General features: G+C 53.9%; 6 protein-coding genes across 6 annotated transcripts; 1 reads left to right on the forward strand and 5 right to left on the reverse strand.

Annotated features, from left to right (window-relative positions):
- Positions 1 to 355: 355 nt before the first annotated feature.
- PODANS_4_5980 (uncharacterized protein) lies at positions 356 to 2354 on the reverse strand (the record flags this gene model as incomplete). Its single annotated transcript, XM_001906211.1, has 2 exons — positions 356 to 888; positions 947 to 2354. 2 exons carry the CDS (start codon positions 2352 to 2354, stop codon positions 356 to 358), a joined length of 1941 nt encoding a protein of 646 aa, XP_001906246.1.
- An 802-nt stretch (positions 2355 to 3156) lies between these two features.
- Positions 3157 to 4468, reverse strand: PODANS_4_5970 (uncharacterized protein; the record flags this gene model as incomplete). The annotated part of the gene is made up of 2 exons (XM_001906212.1): positions 3157 to 3226; positions 3285 to 4468. 2 exons carry the CDS (start codon positions 4466 to 4468, stop codon positions 3157 to 3159), a joined length of 1254 nt encoding a protein of 417 aa, XP_001906247.1.
- A 425-nt stretch (positions 4469 to 4893) lies between these two features.
- Positions 4894 to 7401, reverse strand: PODANS_4_5960 (uncharacterized protein; the record flags this gene model as incomplete). Its single annotated transcript, XM_001906213.1, has 2 exons — positions 4894 to 7177; positions 7250 to 7401. 2 exons carry the CDS (start codon positions 7399 to 7401, stop codon positions 4894 to 4896), a joined length of 2436 nt encoding a protein of 811 aa, XP_001906248.1.
- Positions 7402 to 8882: 1481 nt separating this feature from the next.
- On the forward strand, positions 8883 to 10902 carry PODANS_4_5950 (uncharacterized protein; the record flags this gene model as incomplete). The annotated part of the gene is made up of 3 exons (XM_001906214.1): positions 8883 to 9167; positions 9221 to 10748; positions 10811 to 10902. 3 exons carry the CDS (start codon positions 8883 to 8885, stop codon positions 10900 to 10902), a joined length of 1905 nt encoding a protein of 634 aa, XP_001906249.1.
- A 118-nt stretch (positions 10903 to 11020) lies between these two features.
- On the reverse strand, positions 11021 to 12219 carry PODANS_4_5940 (uncharacterized protein; the record flags this gene model as incomplete). The annotated part of the gene is made up of 2 exons (XM_001906215.1): positions 11021 to 11991; positions 12045 to 12219. 2 exons carry the CDS (start codon positions 12217 to 12219, stop codon positions 11021 to 11023), a joined length of 1146 nt encoding a protein of 381 aa, XP_001906250.1.
- Positions 12220 to 12632: 413 nt separating this feature from the next.
- On the reverse strand, positions 12633 to 13305 carry PODANS_4_5930 (uncharacterized protein; the record flags this gene model as incomplete). Its single annotated transcript, XM_001906216.1, has 4 exons — positions 12633 to 12699; positions 12767 to 13014; positions 13085 to 13164; positions 13230 to 13305. 4 exons carry the CDS (start codon positions 13303 to 13305, stop codon positions 12633 to 12635), a joined length of 471 nt encoding a protein of 156 aa, XP_001906251.1.
- Positions 13306 to 13717: the final 412 nt, after the last annotated feature.

Consider the following 13717-nt stretch of genomic DNA (forward strand, 5'->3'; position numbering starts at 1 on the left):
CAAGTAGTGGGACTAGAACAGTATTCTACAGGTACCACATCTGCATGAGTCTCAGTCATGATTATGTTGGGGCAACTCATGCATTGCTGTGCAATAATAAACTATTTCTAAGCTATCAAGTTCATCCGTACATATAAAGCTTGTTAGGTCGCTGATAACTGCATATCGGTTCTCTTAGACGATCGGTGATCTCGCTACGGGTTACTCTTATTATATAAACAAATATGGACTCAATTTTCCCCAATATCTCACCGCTCTAAATCAAGCATGCCCGAATCAGAGTTTCTTTTTTTTTTTTTCTCTACACCGAACAGTCCTCAAAAAGGGCAATTCACACTCAAAACTCCAAGATTGATCACCAACCTCTAAAATCCGCCATCCCCCCCTCCACCTCCCCATCACCATCCCCCTCAAGATTACAAATCACCGACGACCCACAGCTCCCATACCCCGAGTCCCTATCACTCAGAAGCCGCCCCTGCCCCTTCCCCACCCGAAGCCTGTCCCCAGCACTAACATCCCGCTCATACGCCCCCCTAACCACCCCATCCAATTTCATCTCTTTTCCCCTCTCCCTCTCAGCACAATCCGCCAGGGCCATCGCCCACGCTGGAGTCTCGCTGATCGCAGACCCTGGCTCTGCCCTTGCTGAACCGGCCACAGCTGAGTCGAGATACCAAGAATAGGAGCGGAGAGAATGTTCTACTAAATCTGCCATTGCGGCTAGACAAACAGACGCCAGGCCGGGAATAGTGGCGGTAATTTCGGAGAGGGTGGAATGTAAAGGGATGACGTACCCGTCGCCGGTGCAGTCTGTCGAGACGAGGTGGCCGTAGACGGTTTTGGAGATGGGGTTTATCACCCAGGCGCCCGAGTCGCCGTTGTCAACTTGCTGAAGTTCAGTTATACTGACACAAGATGGGGAAAAACCGAAAAAGGGGCTTACCTTGGTAGGTCTCGTCTAGTGTTAGAGTGTAAGCTTGTACAAATCCGTGGTCGGGGGACAGCATCAGGCCTGCGGGGAGGTGTGATAGAGACCCGTGTTTTACTCCTGTCTGGCTGAGGAGTTCGACTTCTATGGAGGCCATGTCTGGGAAGGTGGATGGTTCGGCAAGGGCGAGCTCGTCGGCTCGGGCTTTGAAGTGAGAGCGGGCCGATGATTGGAGGCGGAGGTTGGGTTTGAGGTTGGATTTGGTGATTTCGAAGAGGGCCCAGTCGCGGGGTGGGATTTTGAGGTCTGAGCTACAGGTATTAATGGGCAAAGAAGGGTGGATGAGCTGTCCAAGGAGTGGCTTTTGCGGTTGGGGCTGCTGGGGGGGTTCTTCTTCCGTCTCGTCTCCTTCCGAGTCCGAGCCGTCATCATCATCCAGCAAACCTTCCAGAGCATGCGCAGCGGTCATCCCCACAATTTGAACCTCCCCGTCGTGATTCGTCAGTTTGACCAGTCCCCCGATAGTAGACGCAACAGATTTGCCCCCCGCCGTCCCAAGCCGTATCCCCTCCCCACACCAAGTCGGCAGCCCCTTATCGTTCACGCTCAGAGCTGACCCCCCCTCCCAAGTCACCTCCACCATCTGTAAAAACCTCTTCTTCGCCGCCTCCCCCACAATCACCACCTCAAAGTTCGTCACGAACCCATCACCAGGGCAATACAGCTCCCTCACCCCCCGCTCCCTCATCACCCCCTCCAACCCCGCAGTCTGATCAGTCGACACAAAAATCACAATCGACGGCCTGGCTGTCTCTGCCGTTTTGCCCACCATCATCAACCTCATCGTCAGGACCACCTCCTCCCCGTCCCTTTTCTTTCTCCTCATCCCACTAGGCAGCAAGGAAGACCACTTTTGAGAGCTGGCGACATGTTTCTGCAGCACTCGCTGAATCTCAGGCATGATCTCCCTGAAGCGGGAAACTGCCTGAAACGAGGGCTCCATGCCCGTGCCACGGAAGATGAGGATGTCATCTCTTCCTGGCAGGGGGCTGCTTTTGATATCTGATGGCTTGCTTGGCTTGTTGTTGAGGAGGGCACTGAGGAGGGATTTGGGGGGGTGGGAGTCTAGGGAGTCAACAGATTGGAGGCTGGATTGGGTGCCGTAGCCTGAGTCGGGGAGTTGTTGGTCTTCGGGTTCTAGCTCGAGCTTTTCTGAGTCTGAGTCTGAGGAGTAGTCCGGGTTGTGCCGGCGAGGACGCTGGCGTGGGAAGTGGTGTGGATGATGACGCTTTTTGGTGCGTGGTGGGGGACAGGCTATTGGTTGGTAGAGGGAGTTTGGTGAGATTTCATGGCGGGAGACGATGTGAATTGGGGAGGGCTGGTGCCCTGGGGCAGGTTGGATGGGGACTGGGTTCCGCGACATGGTCTTTGGTCCTGAAAATACAGGAAAATTGGAGTTTGTTAAGAATTATTTCCGAAATTTGAGGCACGATGTTTTGGGATTAAACACTTTCGAGTTGTTGACCTCTGGAAAAGGGGAGGCCACCTGAGCTCAGGGGCTGAGGTGTAAGGCATCGAGGCGCAGCTAGTGACCTGCATGGGAGGGTCAGTCTCATGACAGCTTCGCAGCCAATTGAACAACTGGTTCCCTTCGAGCTTTTAGACAGCAATCTATCCGGCAGATGCACAAATATGTTTCACGTTGAGTTTTCAACGTTATCTGGAGGGCCACGGCACTTTATTGGGCTCGTTGATGTGTTTGATCAGCCCACCTTTCGTTGCACTGGGTTGTGGTTGACAAATCCACTTGAACTGCAATCGACTGTGTGAATTATCGCCAAGGGCGGCATGGGAACATGAAAAATGGCACTATTGATGGTCGCTTTGAACGGCTTTGAATTCATCGACAACCAGACTATGACGAGTGGACAACACCTTGCTATATTTTCGTGCTGTAAACCCCATTGCCTGTGCATTAGCGCAGGATATCAAGTGCGTGAAACTTACCTTAGTCATTGGTGTTTCCTCATATCTATTCAAGCCATTCGACTCCGTTGAAGGTCCCTTGACTATATCTAAACTCCTACACTCTTGCAGAGCATATGCCCAGAAACCCCCCAAATACTTCGGTAAATAGGTACACCCTTCACAGAGAGCATATATCAAGTTTAGGTAACTTCCTCCCCAGACAGCATAGCATGCCTCGTCGCGATCCAAAGCGTGACCTAACCCCCCCTCTCCAACTGTTCCCTCTCCAACTGTTCCCTCTCCAACCCCCACGTCTGCCACGAAATCCTATCTTCTATTAGCTCCCTCCTCTCCCCTCTTCAGGTCATCACTGAAAGTAACTCACCAAGCCTGAAAAACCCCCACCCCCAACCCCAAAACCCCCAACACCACCGCCGCCATAACCCCCGCAATAGTAGCCATCATCACATGCCTGCTCTTGCTCCTCCTCTCAAGCCAAACATCCAGCCCCGACCTCGGCTTCGGGTTCTCAATCTCGTCGTACAGATCCATCAACCTCGACCCCCAGACACCAAATTTTATCACTTTTTCCCTCTCTTCCGGCCCGAGTTCAAATGCTGAGAGGCCGGATGTTTTGAACCGGAGGATATCCGGGTCGAAGCCCGATTTGGAGACTAGGGATCGGAGAAGGGATTGGGATTTGGGGGAGGAGGGGGGGAAGAGGAGGTGGAGCGTGTGGAGGGTTTCGAGGGCTAGGGGGCGGGGAAGAGGAGGGGGGGCGCAGGTGTTATCTTGTCTGTCGTGGGCGGTGAACGGGAGGAGAAGGTTTTCTTTGAGGAGTGAGCTCCAGGAAAAGATCTTCACCACGCCTTGTGATTCATCCAGTTTGAGGTGCTCGCGCAGGTCATCAGTCTTTTCCAACTTCAAACCCGCTTTCTGGACCAAATTGTGAGCCTGCAGCCCCTTTTTGACAGCATGCGCGTGCCGGTCGGTTTCCTGAAGGGAGGGGTGGACCCGAACCGGAAAAGTCTCCTCAATCTTAAACGGGTCGGATCCTAAGTCGGTATGATTATGAACCCTGCTGTGAAGCTCGTCCTCCACCGAGGGTTGCGGACTGGTCATCGTCATGATGCGCAACGCGAGATCAATAGCCCTATCCTGATCTCCCCTCGGCACACCCCTCTCCTCGAAAACAAACTTTCGAAAGGTCTCCCTGCTGGTATCCCGCCCGTAGACTCGCAGTTTCGTGATCAGCTCGAACAGATCCTCATGACAAGACAACGCCGCCGCTTGGCTGTCCTGTTCAAAATCCTCAGGTACGTAACCCCGTGTAAGCCGTCGGTAGATGTCGAAAAATGGCATTAACCTATCACTTCGCTGAGACCAGGGGCATGATGTCGGGTTTTGGCAGGTTGTGTCCTCAAAACAGCCAGGGCACATATCCCAGTCCCAGAGCGCAGCACATAACCCCTTGAGATTCTCCCGAGTTACAGTTCGAAGCGGGAAAACGTGTAAACTGGTGACGGAAGCTTTGGAACGTTGAGAGGCGGCTCTGTTGACTACCCTCATGATGTCTTCGTTCTGGTCATCGTTATCATTTGATTGGGAGGACAAGGTTGTGAGTTGGATGGCTGTCTCTTCGTCGCGTGAAGTATCCCCCATTTATGTAGCATTTGCACAATCCTTGGTTGTTACTAATTCAGAACAAGATGATAAGCGGTGGCGACGGCAGGCGGTGATCCAGGAGTCTTTAAAAGCTGTTTGTTCCCCGCAGGTGCAATGCGATGAGGCCAATGGATGACTGACAGGGGTGCCGACCTAAGCATGCACCGCCTGCACGCTGCTGTGCGACAATGGCAAGGCACAACCGCAATAGTGAACAGCAGATGATTCCAACATGAACAAGAGAACTTCAATATTTTTGTGTATCCAAAATCCACGCTATGCTAAATTCCAAGATTTGTACAGAGATTTCCCGTCCCCCCCCTCCCCCGCTATCTTCTCTCCTTTCTCGCGACATCGGCCCAGCTTTGATGTGTTGGCATCGAAGGCACCTTGAACATTGAAGACCTGTGGCCGTCAAGATGCGCGTGCGCCGCCCGCGGCGATGAGAGGGCCGAACTGCTGGGGTGAGGGCTACCCATGCTCGCGGTAGCAGCAATATTGGAGCTGGCAACACTGGCACTGTCCAGGATGCTATTCCTCCTGGTACAAACACTCTCCCTCCGCACCATACCAGTGATACCAAGACCATACCTCATTTCTACTGTTTGGTCCTCTTCCGAGCCTCCATGGTCAACATGCTCGTATGACTCTCCGGTGTGCGAGTTCTTTCTCTCCTGAGTCAGGGCCGGAGTACCCATGGCTGGGGTTCCTGCAGCACTCGTCTCGGCGAGTGAATGCTTGGAGCTTTCGAGGCGACTGAAGACCGAACTGTTCATGCTGTATGTTGTGCTGTCTGTCGATGACGGGTCACGGTTGAGGATGGGGGTTCCGGCACGGATGGGTGTGGCAGGGTTGACAGGCTGGGGTAGACGAGAGCCAGAATTCCGAGAACGAAGGGTGTAGCCTGCAAGGTCTGGGTTCGGACTACCGGGAGTGGCCGCGCCAGGCGAAGGTGTGTTTGCGAGGCGATTCATCGAATCACGACGGGGTATCATGGTGGGATTGAGAGAATCTCGTCGGGGCAGTAGATGAGGAGACATTGCCTTTGGGACAGCGGCAGCTACCAAATGGGGAGATGCAGGCTTGGAAGAGACGGCGCCTGCGGCCGTTTGCGAGTAGGTGAGCTTGGATCCAGGGACAGCAGTTGGTGCTGCAAGCTTTGTCTGCGTTTTAACCGGAGGCGACAAAGGCGCTGCAGGATCATTGGGAATGGGATGTGTACGTGGTCGCATTCGCATCATGAGGCCACCGTGAGCTGGATCTGAGGCAGGTCGGGGGAGGGTTGGTCGCGGTTGGCGTTTGTACGTTTGCTGGAATTCTGCAAGTTGTGCTGTGAGGCGCTTGCATTCACTTTGTTCCTTCTTGAGAAGATCCTGGAGCCGGGCAACGTTCTCGGCCTGGGCGTTTCGCTCTTTCAGAATCCGGGACTCGTAGGTATCGTCCTTGGCCTCCAGAACCTCCAAGCGCTTGGCCATATTCATGTGATCAGCTTTCAGGCGATCGCGTTCGTCAACAAGAGCCCTGATCTTGGTGTTGATCCGATCAGTCACAAAGCGGGCACTCTTCTTGCAGCAATGCGAATGGTAGACTTGTTCCACGCCGCCCAGGTCAATAAGTTCAGCATCCACCTGGAAAATGGATGGTCGGCGTTCGGCATCGAGATGGAGCATTTGTGACACCAAGTGCAGAGTGTGCTTTGGTGCAAAGGTGAAGGCGTTGACATCTTGGACCTCCTGAGTCGCCAGAGCCAAACGCTCCAGTTTGGGAAGGTAGGCGTTGATCTTGTCATCGCGACCTCGAAGCGTTAGATCAGCAATAATTTCGTCAAAATCAGCCAGGTCCCCTCCATGGATAACGGTGGCGATGTTCAGCAAGACAAGGCCGAGCGAGTAAACTTCAGCCGCCTGCATGGACCAGTCGCACTGCACTTGGTTGAGTTCAGGGGCTCTCCATTTTGGGGTTCCGGCAGGTCCTCGGGTCATTGTGTGATCTCGTTCGCCCACGTCTTTTGCGATGCCAAAGTCGGCGATGTAGACACGTCCGGGGTTCAACAGGATGTTGGAAGGTTTTAGGTCGAGGTGGCGGATCTTTTCCTGGTGGCAGTATGCGACGGCTCGCGCAACGCATCCCATCGCTTGTTGTAGGTATTTCAGAGGGCATGTTCCTGTGTTTGGCTGGCTTCTCTTATCCACCGCGCTCAGGTTATGTAGGTCAAGGGTATGCAGGCGTTTGATGATATCTTCGCGGTCGCCGTCGCCCGACTTGAGATGGTCAATGTCGTTGAACAGGCAATCCAGGTTGCACACGGCGACGGGCCAGAGTAGCAGGTACAGATTGCTAGAAATGCAGTAGGTGCCAACCAGCTTGACGATGTGATCATGGTCCAGCTTTTCCATCACACTGGCCTCCTCCCGCAGCAGTGATATTGGGAAGCGCCGATGTGGCGGCCTCACTTGTTTCCTCGCCAGGCATATCGTGCGACCGTTGTTGGCGTAGACGACCTTTTGCACCACTCCAAAGCTCCCGGTTCCCAGCGGCGTATCGTTGGCGAGTTTGAATCGAGTGTGTAGTCTCTTGGCTTCGGTATGGTCGTCCAAAGGTGTGTGTTTGCCACTGTTGGCTTGATATTAGTGATGCCTGGCGCAAGTGGTACCAAGGGCGGTAGGGATATGACTGCTGCCTTACATTCCAGACCAATGTGTATGTGTTCTCTCCCACTCGTTGAGAATCTGTCGTTCGCATGCTTCTAGCTCGGCCCAGGCGTCGCGGGAAAGGCGCTGTATACTCGAGTGGGTGGTGGGCATCACCGTTTGCCAGCCATTGCCAGAATCACCCATGCTTGTTAACGGTTCTGACAGCGGCAAACAGCGGAGACGGTGGAGAGAACGGATGAACTGGTGGGTTTCGACGGTAAACAAACTGGTTATATAGTGTATCTCAAACAAGCAGAGACACCATGACGATGTTCAAGAAATACAAGGCGGAGGAGAGGACTGTTGATGTGAGAATTCAGGCCAGAACTTACTTGTAACAGGAGAAATCGCCAAAAAGAGCCGGCCGGTGTCCCTCTGGCGCTGCTGCAGGTGAGGGCGGTGGAAGAAACGTTTTGGTGCCGAGCACTGCCCCTGCAAACTCTACTGGGAGCGGCGGAGCAAGCGGGGGAGGTGGAGCCAATGAAGATCCGATTCGACATGGATGCCATTGGCCAATTTGTCTTGGAGTCCGTAGGGCTGGGTCAACCTTTTTTCTGCCATCGTTTCTTTTGGGATTTTCTCCAATCTGAAAAGATGCAAACAAGCTTTTCGTTGATCATGATTTTTCCTTCCTCCCGACACTGAGCTCGAAGGATGAGCCGGGCATAGACTGACGACCCCCATGGCTCCTAGCTCACCTCAGGGCATAAGGTATCGTGAGGGAGGGGTTTGCTAACATTGACGTCGGGAACATGGACTGTTGTCAATTTGGGGGTTCTCATTTGAGAGAAGTCTTCTAATGAAACGACAGGGAAAAGGAGCAACATCGCCGGGAGGATGAGGGCATTCATAACCAGCTGGTAACCATTGGGAAAGTTCACCAAGACGGGCATGGCCTTAGTCCCCGGCTTGGGACGACTAGCTCCCACTGACTGCTGGGTTAGCTCAGTATCTTAGATTAACATCGGTTCCAATTGGGGTTACCAAAAATTGCTAAGAGATGTTAGTCGGCCACGAGCTCACTTGACGTTGAGTAATCACCAAATGCTCTTTGCGACTTCAGATCATTGAGGACAGCATAGGACTCCTGTCCGTTTGTCATCCTTGGACTATGTCATCTCAATCGCCGATAACGTGTACTGTCGCACTGGCATTACTCAGCACGTCCGTGAGCGAGGCTTGATGAACACAGAGAAAGGCCCATGCCACAGAAGCAACTCATATACTAAGCACCCCTGGCCCGAACCCCAACAACTGCAAAGAGACCCTTGTAGGGACACCGCCGGCTGACCAACGCCCACTTCCGATCGTTGGGACGAGATTGTCGCCAGCTCTTGACCTGGACAGATCTGTTGCCTCTTTTAGCATTGTGGTTTTGGAAGGGCGGTACTACGAATTTTCAGGGAATTGATCACTTCCCCGAGGCTGGTTTTAACCTGTTCTGCGACAACGCAGTGAATATCTCACATATTGAACACCACTTATAAGTCGTCAGGCAGCAAAGAAACTTCTCGTTACACCGTGGGTCAAGGCTACACGTCCACGGACAACTGGTCCCAAGACAGCTGGGGTCCTGGACACAGACGTTTATTGTGTCCTGATGCGCCGAGGACACGGCAGAACATATGTCTGAGACGACTACCGAGGAAGACGAAGAGGTCCACCCAATGCGTTACTCGCAAGGCGACCTCGCCATCCTCAGCGCCGAGGTCTACAACCCGGGCTTTTCCTACAACACATCTACCAAGGCACAAGTGTCAAAGAAGGGACGCCCTGCGGCATCAAATTTGGATACCGGTCCGAGGAAACGTGCAAAGACCCAGGCCACCGAGACAGAGAATGAACCAGAAGAAAAGAAGCGGTCAAGAGGGCGACCGCGCCTGGACGTGAAGGATGTGTCACCCAAGGACGTGAGTGCGACGGTTATGCTTCAGACTGATAGCTGGTTTTGACGTTGGGACAGCGCCGAAGAACACAGGTGCGCCTCGCTCAGCGGGCCTATCGCAACCGAAAGGAAGAGGCTATTCAGACTCTCGAAAAGCAAGTCCAGGAGCTCAAGGAGAAGAACCAGGAGATGAACAATGCCTTTCTACGGCTGTCCGATTTCGCAACGAGTATGGGCTTCTTGGAGCAGTTACCAGAACTTGGACACCAGCTGCGCCTGACAACCGAGAGATTCCTGTCGCTGGCCAAGAGCACTACTGGTCAAGAAGGGAACAGCGGCCAACCGGCTTCTACTTCTAGTGACGGCTCGTCATCCCGAGACAGGTCGGAAAGCGCACCAGCCGACCCCCAGATCCCATCAACAGTCGCCGATAAGCCACCACAACAACAAACACAATTGTATGGCGGGCTCATGGTCAGCCATGAATCGGCTAGCCAGCCGACCAGCATTGTGTCTGCTCTCCCCCATGACTTTGGACAGTCCATGCCGTCAACGGCTCTTGGCTACGAAATTGTCACGCACCCAACCCTCACCAACGCTAGCTTTCCGTTCCAGACAACTCCAGACTTGACCTTCCTAGACCAGTTCACCACACCAGGTCTCCACAGCTCTCTCCCAGCGCCCCGGTCTTACGCCCCTCACGAGATCACATTCGGCCGAAGACTCCAACGATTCGCCATCGAGAAAGCTCTCGTCCTCATCTCCATGCCGGACCCCCCCGAGAACCGGATCACCCGTGTCTTTGGCTTTTGTCTCCTCTTCGAAACACCCGACCTCATCAAGCGCCGTCTCGCCAGACAAGTAGCCCGCAACGCGCAAGACACCCTTCACAACTGGCAGTTTCCCTTCCACCACCTCGGCGGCGCCGGCACACACTACGATGTCACCACGGGAATCACCTCGCAGCGAATCGGCAACCAGGGCACAAGCGATGTTCTCAAACCAGCCAACACATCCGGCTTCGCGACCGGTCCATTCAGCCCAGAAGTGAACCGGATACGAGACAATGCCTTGGACAAAAACATGCGGATAGAAACCCCTGGATTCGGAGGGGACTTGCTCGACCCGGATGAGGTGGAGATTTATCTCCAGGAAAGGGGCGTTATTATTCCTTCCGGGACAGACTTCATCACGGCAGAGGTTGACCCAACGGCATTTGACACCCCAGAGTCGGGGAAGTATCCGTTCAAGAGTGCGGCGGGGGCACACCCGGAGTTTTCGTCACTTTCGAGTCCTTTGACGGCGGGGCGTGCTTCCCGACCGCCGATGCCGAGTAGTAATACCTTTGGAGATCAGTCGCGAGAGTCAGGCTGGGGGAATCACATGACTAGCGGGGGAAACGTCAAGATTGATTCGCTGGGAAGCTTCTCACAGGCCCGTTCATACACAATGGGCGTGCCGTCAACATCTCATGATGCTGAGTTGAGAAATTTGTTTGCTTTTTCGGGGGGTATGGAGAGCAATGGTGGTTTTGGGGAGGGGTCACAGCACCAACAGTCACTGCCGAGACAGAGGGTAACGGTTGATGTTCATCAGTTTATTAAGGGTAAGTTCTGATGGGATGTTTTGCTTATGAAATCGTTTGTGTGCTGATATTCTGCATCATAGGAATGGTAAGCAATGCCACCTGTTTAGGTCGAACACCTGGGTTCAGGCAGGAGCACATAAATGCAGCGTTTTGGCTGGCAGTGCAGAGTTAGCTGATAAGCATCTTTGTATCATAGTATGGAACAGGCAACCATGAACCCATGATATATCTTCTGTTATCATATACAACAATGAGGCAATCCAATTTGTCCTCTTCATATTTGTTTTCCCTCACTTCTTCTGGTCTTCTACTACCACATCCTCCGGCAGCGGAGCCCTATCACTCCCCTCCGTAAACCTCCCCTTCCTCACCCCCTCCAAATACCTCTTCTTACTAACCGGCAACCCCCTCTTCTTCCTTTCCTCCTCATGATAATACCTCCCCGCCTCCCTCCCCTTCTTATTCCTCCTCCAGCTCGTCCTCATCTTGAACACCTCCTCCTCCGTCACCTCCCCCCTCTCCACCCGCTCCCTATCCTCCTTTTTCATCTGCTCCTCCTCCACCCGTTCAATCTCCAAAAACGCCTCCGCCCTAGCAATCATATCCTCCCTCTCCCTATTCAACTCCCTCCCCAACCAGCCAACAACCTCATCCAACTCCCTCGCATACCCCCCCGACCCGCCCGCCTTCCCCAACGGAAGCAGCTGGTGCATCTTCCCATCCCACTCATCCTCCAACTCAGCCCTCAACCTCCGCTCATCATCCTCCCGGTAAAGCTCAGACAACGCAATGGTATTAACAGCCCTGTTCCTATTCTTAATCCTCACAATCCTCTCGATAACCCTAGATTGCGGTTTCTGCATCCTAAGAAACGGCACCGTCCCCGCGGCGTCCAACCGTGGCGGTTTCCGTATCCCGTTTGGAATTTGCTCTATCGGTCGTGGTAACGGACGGGCAGGGTTGGGGATGTATCTAGGTGGCTCCCCCTCTTTCGACACCTTCACCACGACTGGAACCGTCCCCGGGATCGGGGTATTACTCGGCTCCAGATCAAGGAGACGTTCCCTCCTTTCGCGGAGGGATTCCACCCGTTTTTTGTTTTCTCTCAGAAAGTCCACAATTTGGGTATACGGGGAAGTCAAAGGGTCGGCAGCGGAGGAGAGCAGAGTCAGGGCGTTGTACCCGTTTTTAAGGGCCGAGGTGATCAGCCGGGGGGAGACATCGTGCTTGTTACGTCTGAAAGCGTTGCGGATTATGGTCTCTATCGGGGGAGGTGTGGGCTTGGTTGGTTTCGCTGGGGGGATGTACAGCGACGGGTCGTCAGTGATGGAAGGGAGGGGGACGAGCGAGGCGGTGCGGAGGAGGGCTCTGTAGAGGGCGAGGCCTGTCGATTGTCAGTAATTATCTGGTCGAGGGGCATGGGGAGAAAAGAGGACAGACATGCTATCCTATGCCGCGACGAGCGGGCGGGTTGAAAAAACAACGGCATTCATGTATCCATCGCCGCCAAGGTTGGCGATCACCGTTTGATGCGACTTTGAGAAATGGCAGCCTCGAAACTTTTTTGGAGAGAGCTCAAAGCGTCAAAATTACTTGGCGCACGCGCGTGGCACCGCGCAGGGATCCGCGCGGTCACGTGTGCCCATTAAACACCTGGGACGTCATCGCACTGAGCCTTGAATGGAGTGAAGAGATCCAAAGGGATTGTCATTTTGAATTGTTCGTATTTGCTTTCTCATTGTGTCCGGCCATCCCATCAACGCCTACAAGACCTTTCCGTTCGCTAATCAAACCCCCAGCCGACGCCCTCCTGGATCCCGCTGCGTTTGCCCATTCCCTCGGGAACAATCTAGAAGTCGCTCTAAAAAACGTCTTTGTCATGCCATGTTGCGCCTCTTTCACCTACTTGTAGACGGCATACTTGGAGCCCTCAGGGGGCTGGGGAAGCTTCTTATGTTCGTCCATATATCTGCGAAAGACGGAGGTCAGCAACATGTTGTCCCAGTCTCTTGTCCCATGTCCACATATCTACTCACTTCCTGATCGCAATAAGAGCAGCCTCCAAACTCAAAGGGTCTTCCTTGGGCCTTGGGTTCTTGGCCAACTCGGTAGCAATGCGGGTCCAGTCGCGGAGAATAGCCACGGCGTTGGGGTCGACCTTGCCGTCTGTTGGGCTGACACCGGGCAGGTTGATCTGGCTGACGAAGTGGATGACGGGTGGCTCCTTGGGGTAGTTTGGGCCGCACTCCATCTTAAGTTCGTAGATGCGGTTCTCGTGGTGTCCCTGTGGGTGGTCCGTCAGCTTGCCATGATGCGATGGCGGGGTGGTACAGCTTGTCGCAGGGCAAACATACATGAGGAGGGCCCCAGATGGTACCTCTCCAGTGGGTCATGAAGATATCTTCGGGGTCTTCGAGGCCATATGAGCAAGCACCTGCAGAGGACATCTGGGTTAGTTACTGCTTGAACTTTTCAGTCAACAACATAGCTTGGACCTACCCGCGCCCATGCCCTTCTCGCCCTTCTCCAGCTCGGCGAGGAGCTTAAAGTTCCTGGGAACCTGAGCTACCGCCATGGTGGTGTGTGTGGTTATTTGCCGGTGCCAATGTGTGTGTGCAGAGGAGGAGCGAGCAATGCTTCCCAAGTTCGTTTGTCGGATTGGGCGCGGGGGGTTCAAAGACAGACCGATGGCGGGAAGCCTGGACCACCAGCGTTATGCGGGACTGCGGGGACTTCCAGGTTGCCAAGGCGTCCTGCCAAATGGTGGGGTTCAAACACCTGCAGCTCAAAGGCGGTGAGTCTTTGCAGCCTGCTTAGTCAGGCCAGCTCCTGTCTTGGCATGTCCCTGCACCTCCACCGTTGGAGATGGTTGGTTGGCTGTCCATTCCTCTGGCTGCTATGAGTGGGCATTGGACAGTGGACAACGAATGCATCTCACATCAAAGACGACCCGAAGACCACCGCCAGGAATTCCCCACGGTTAACCC

Source organism: Podospora anserina, chromosome 4 (genome assembly GCF_000226545.1).
Source record: "Podospora anserina S mat+ genomic DNA chromosome 4, supercontig 4".
Classification (NCBI taxonomy): domain Eukaryota; kingdom Fungi; phylum Ascomycota; class Sordariomycetes; order Sordariales; family Podosporaceae; genus Podospora; species Podospora anserina.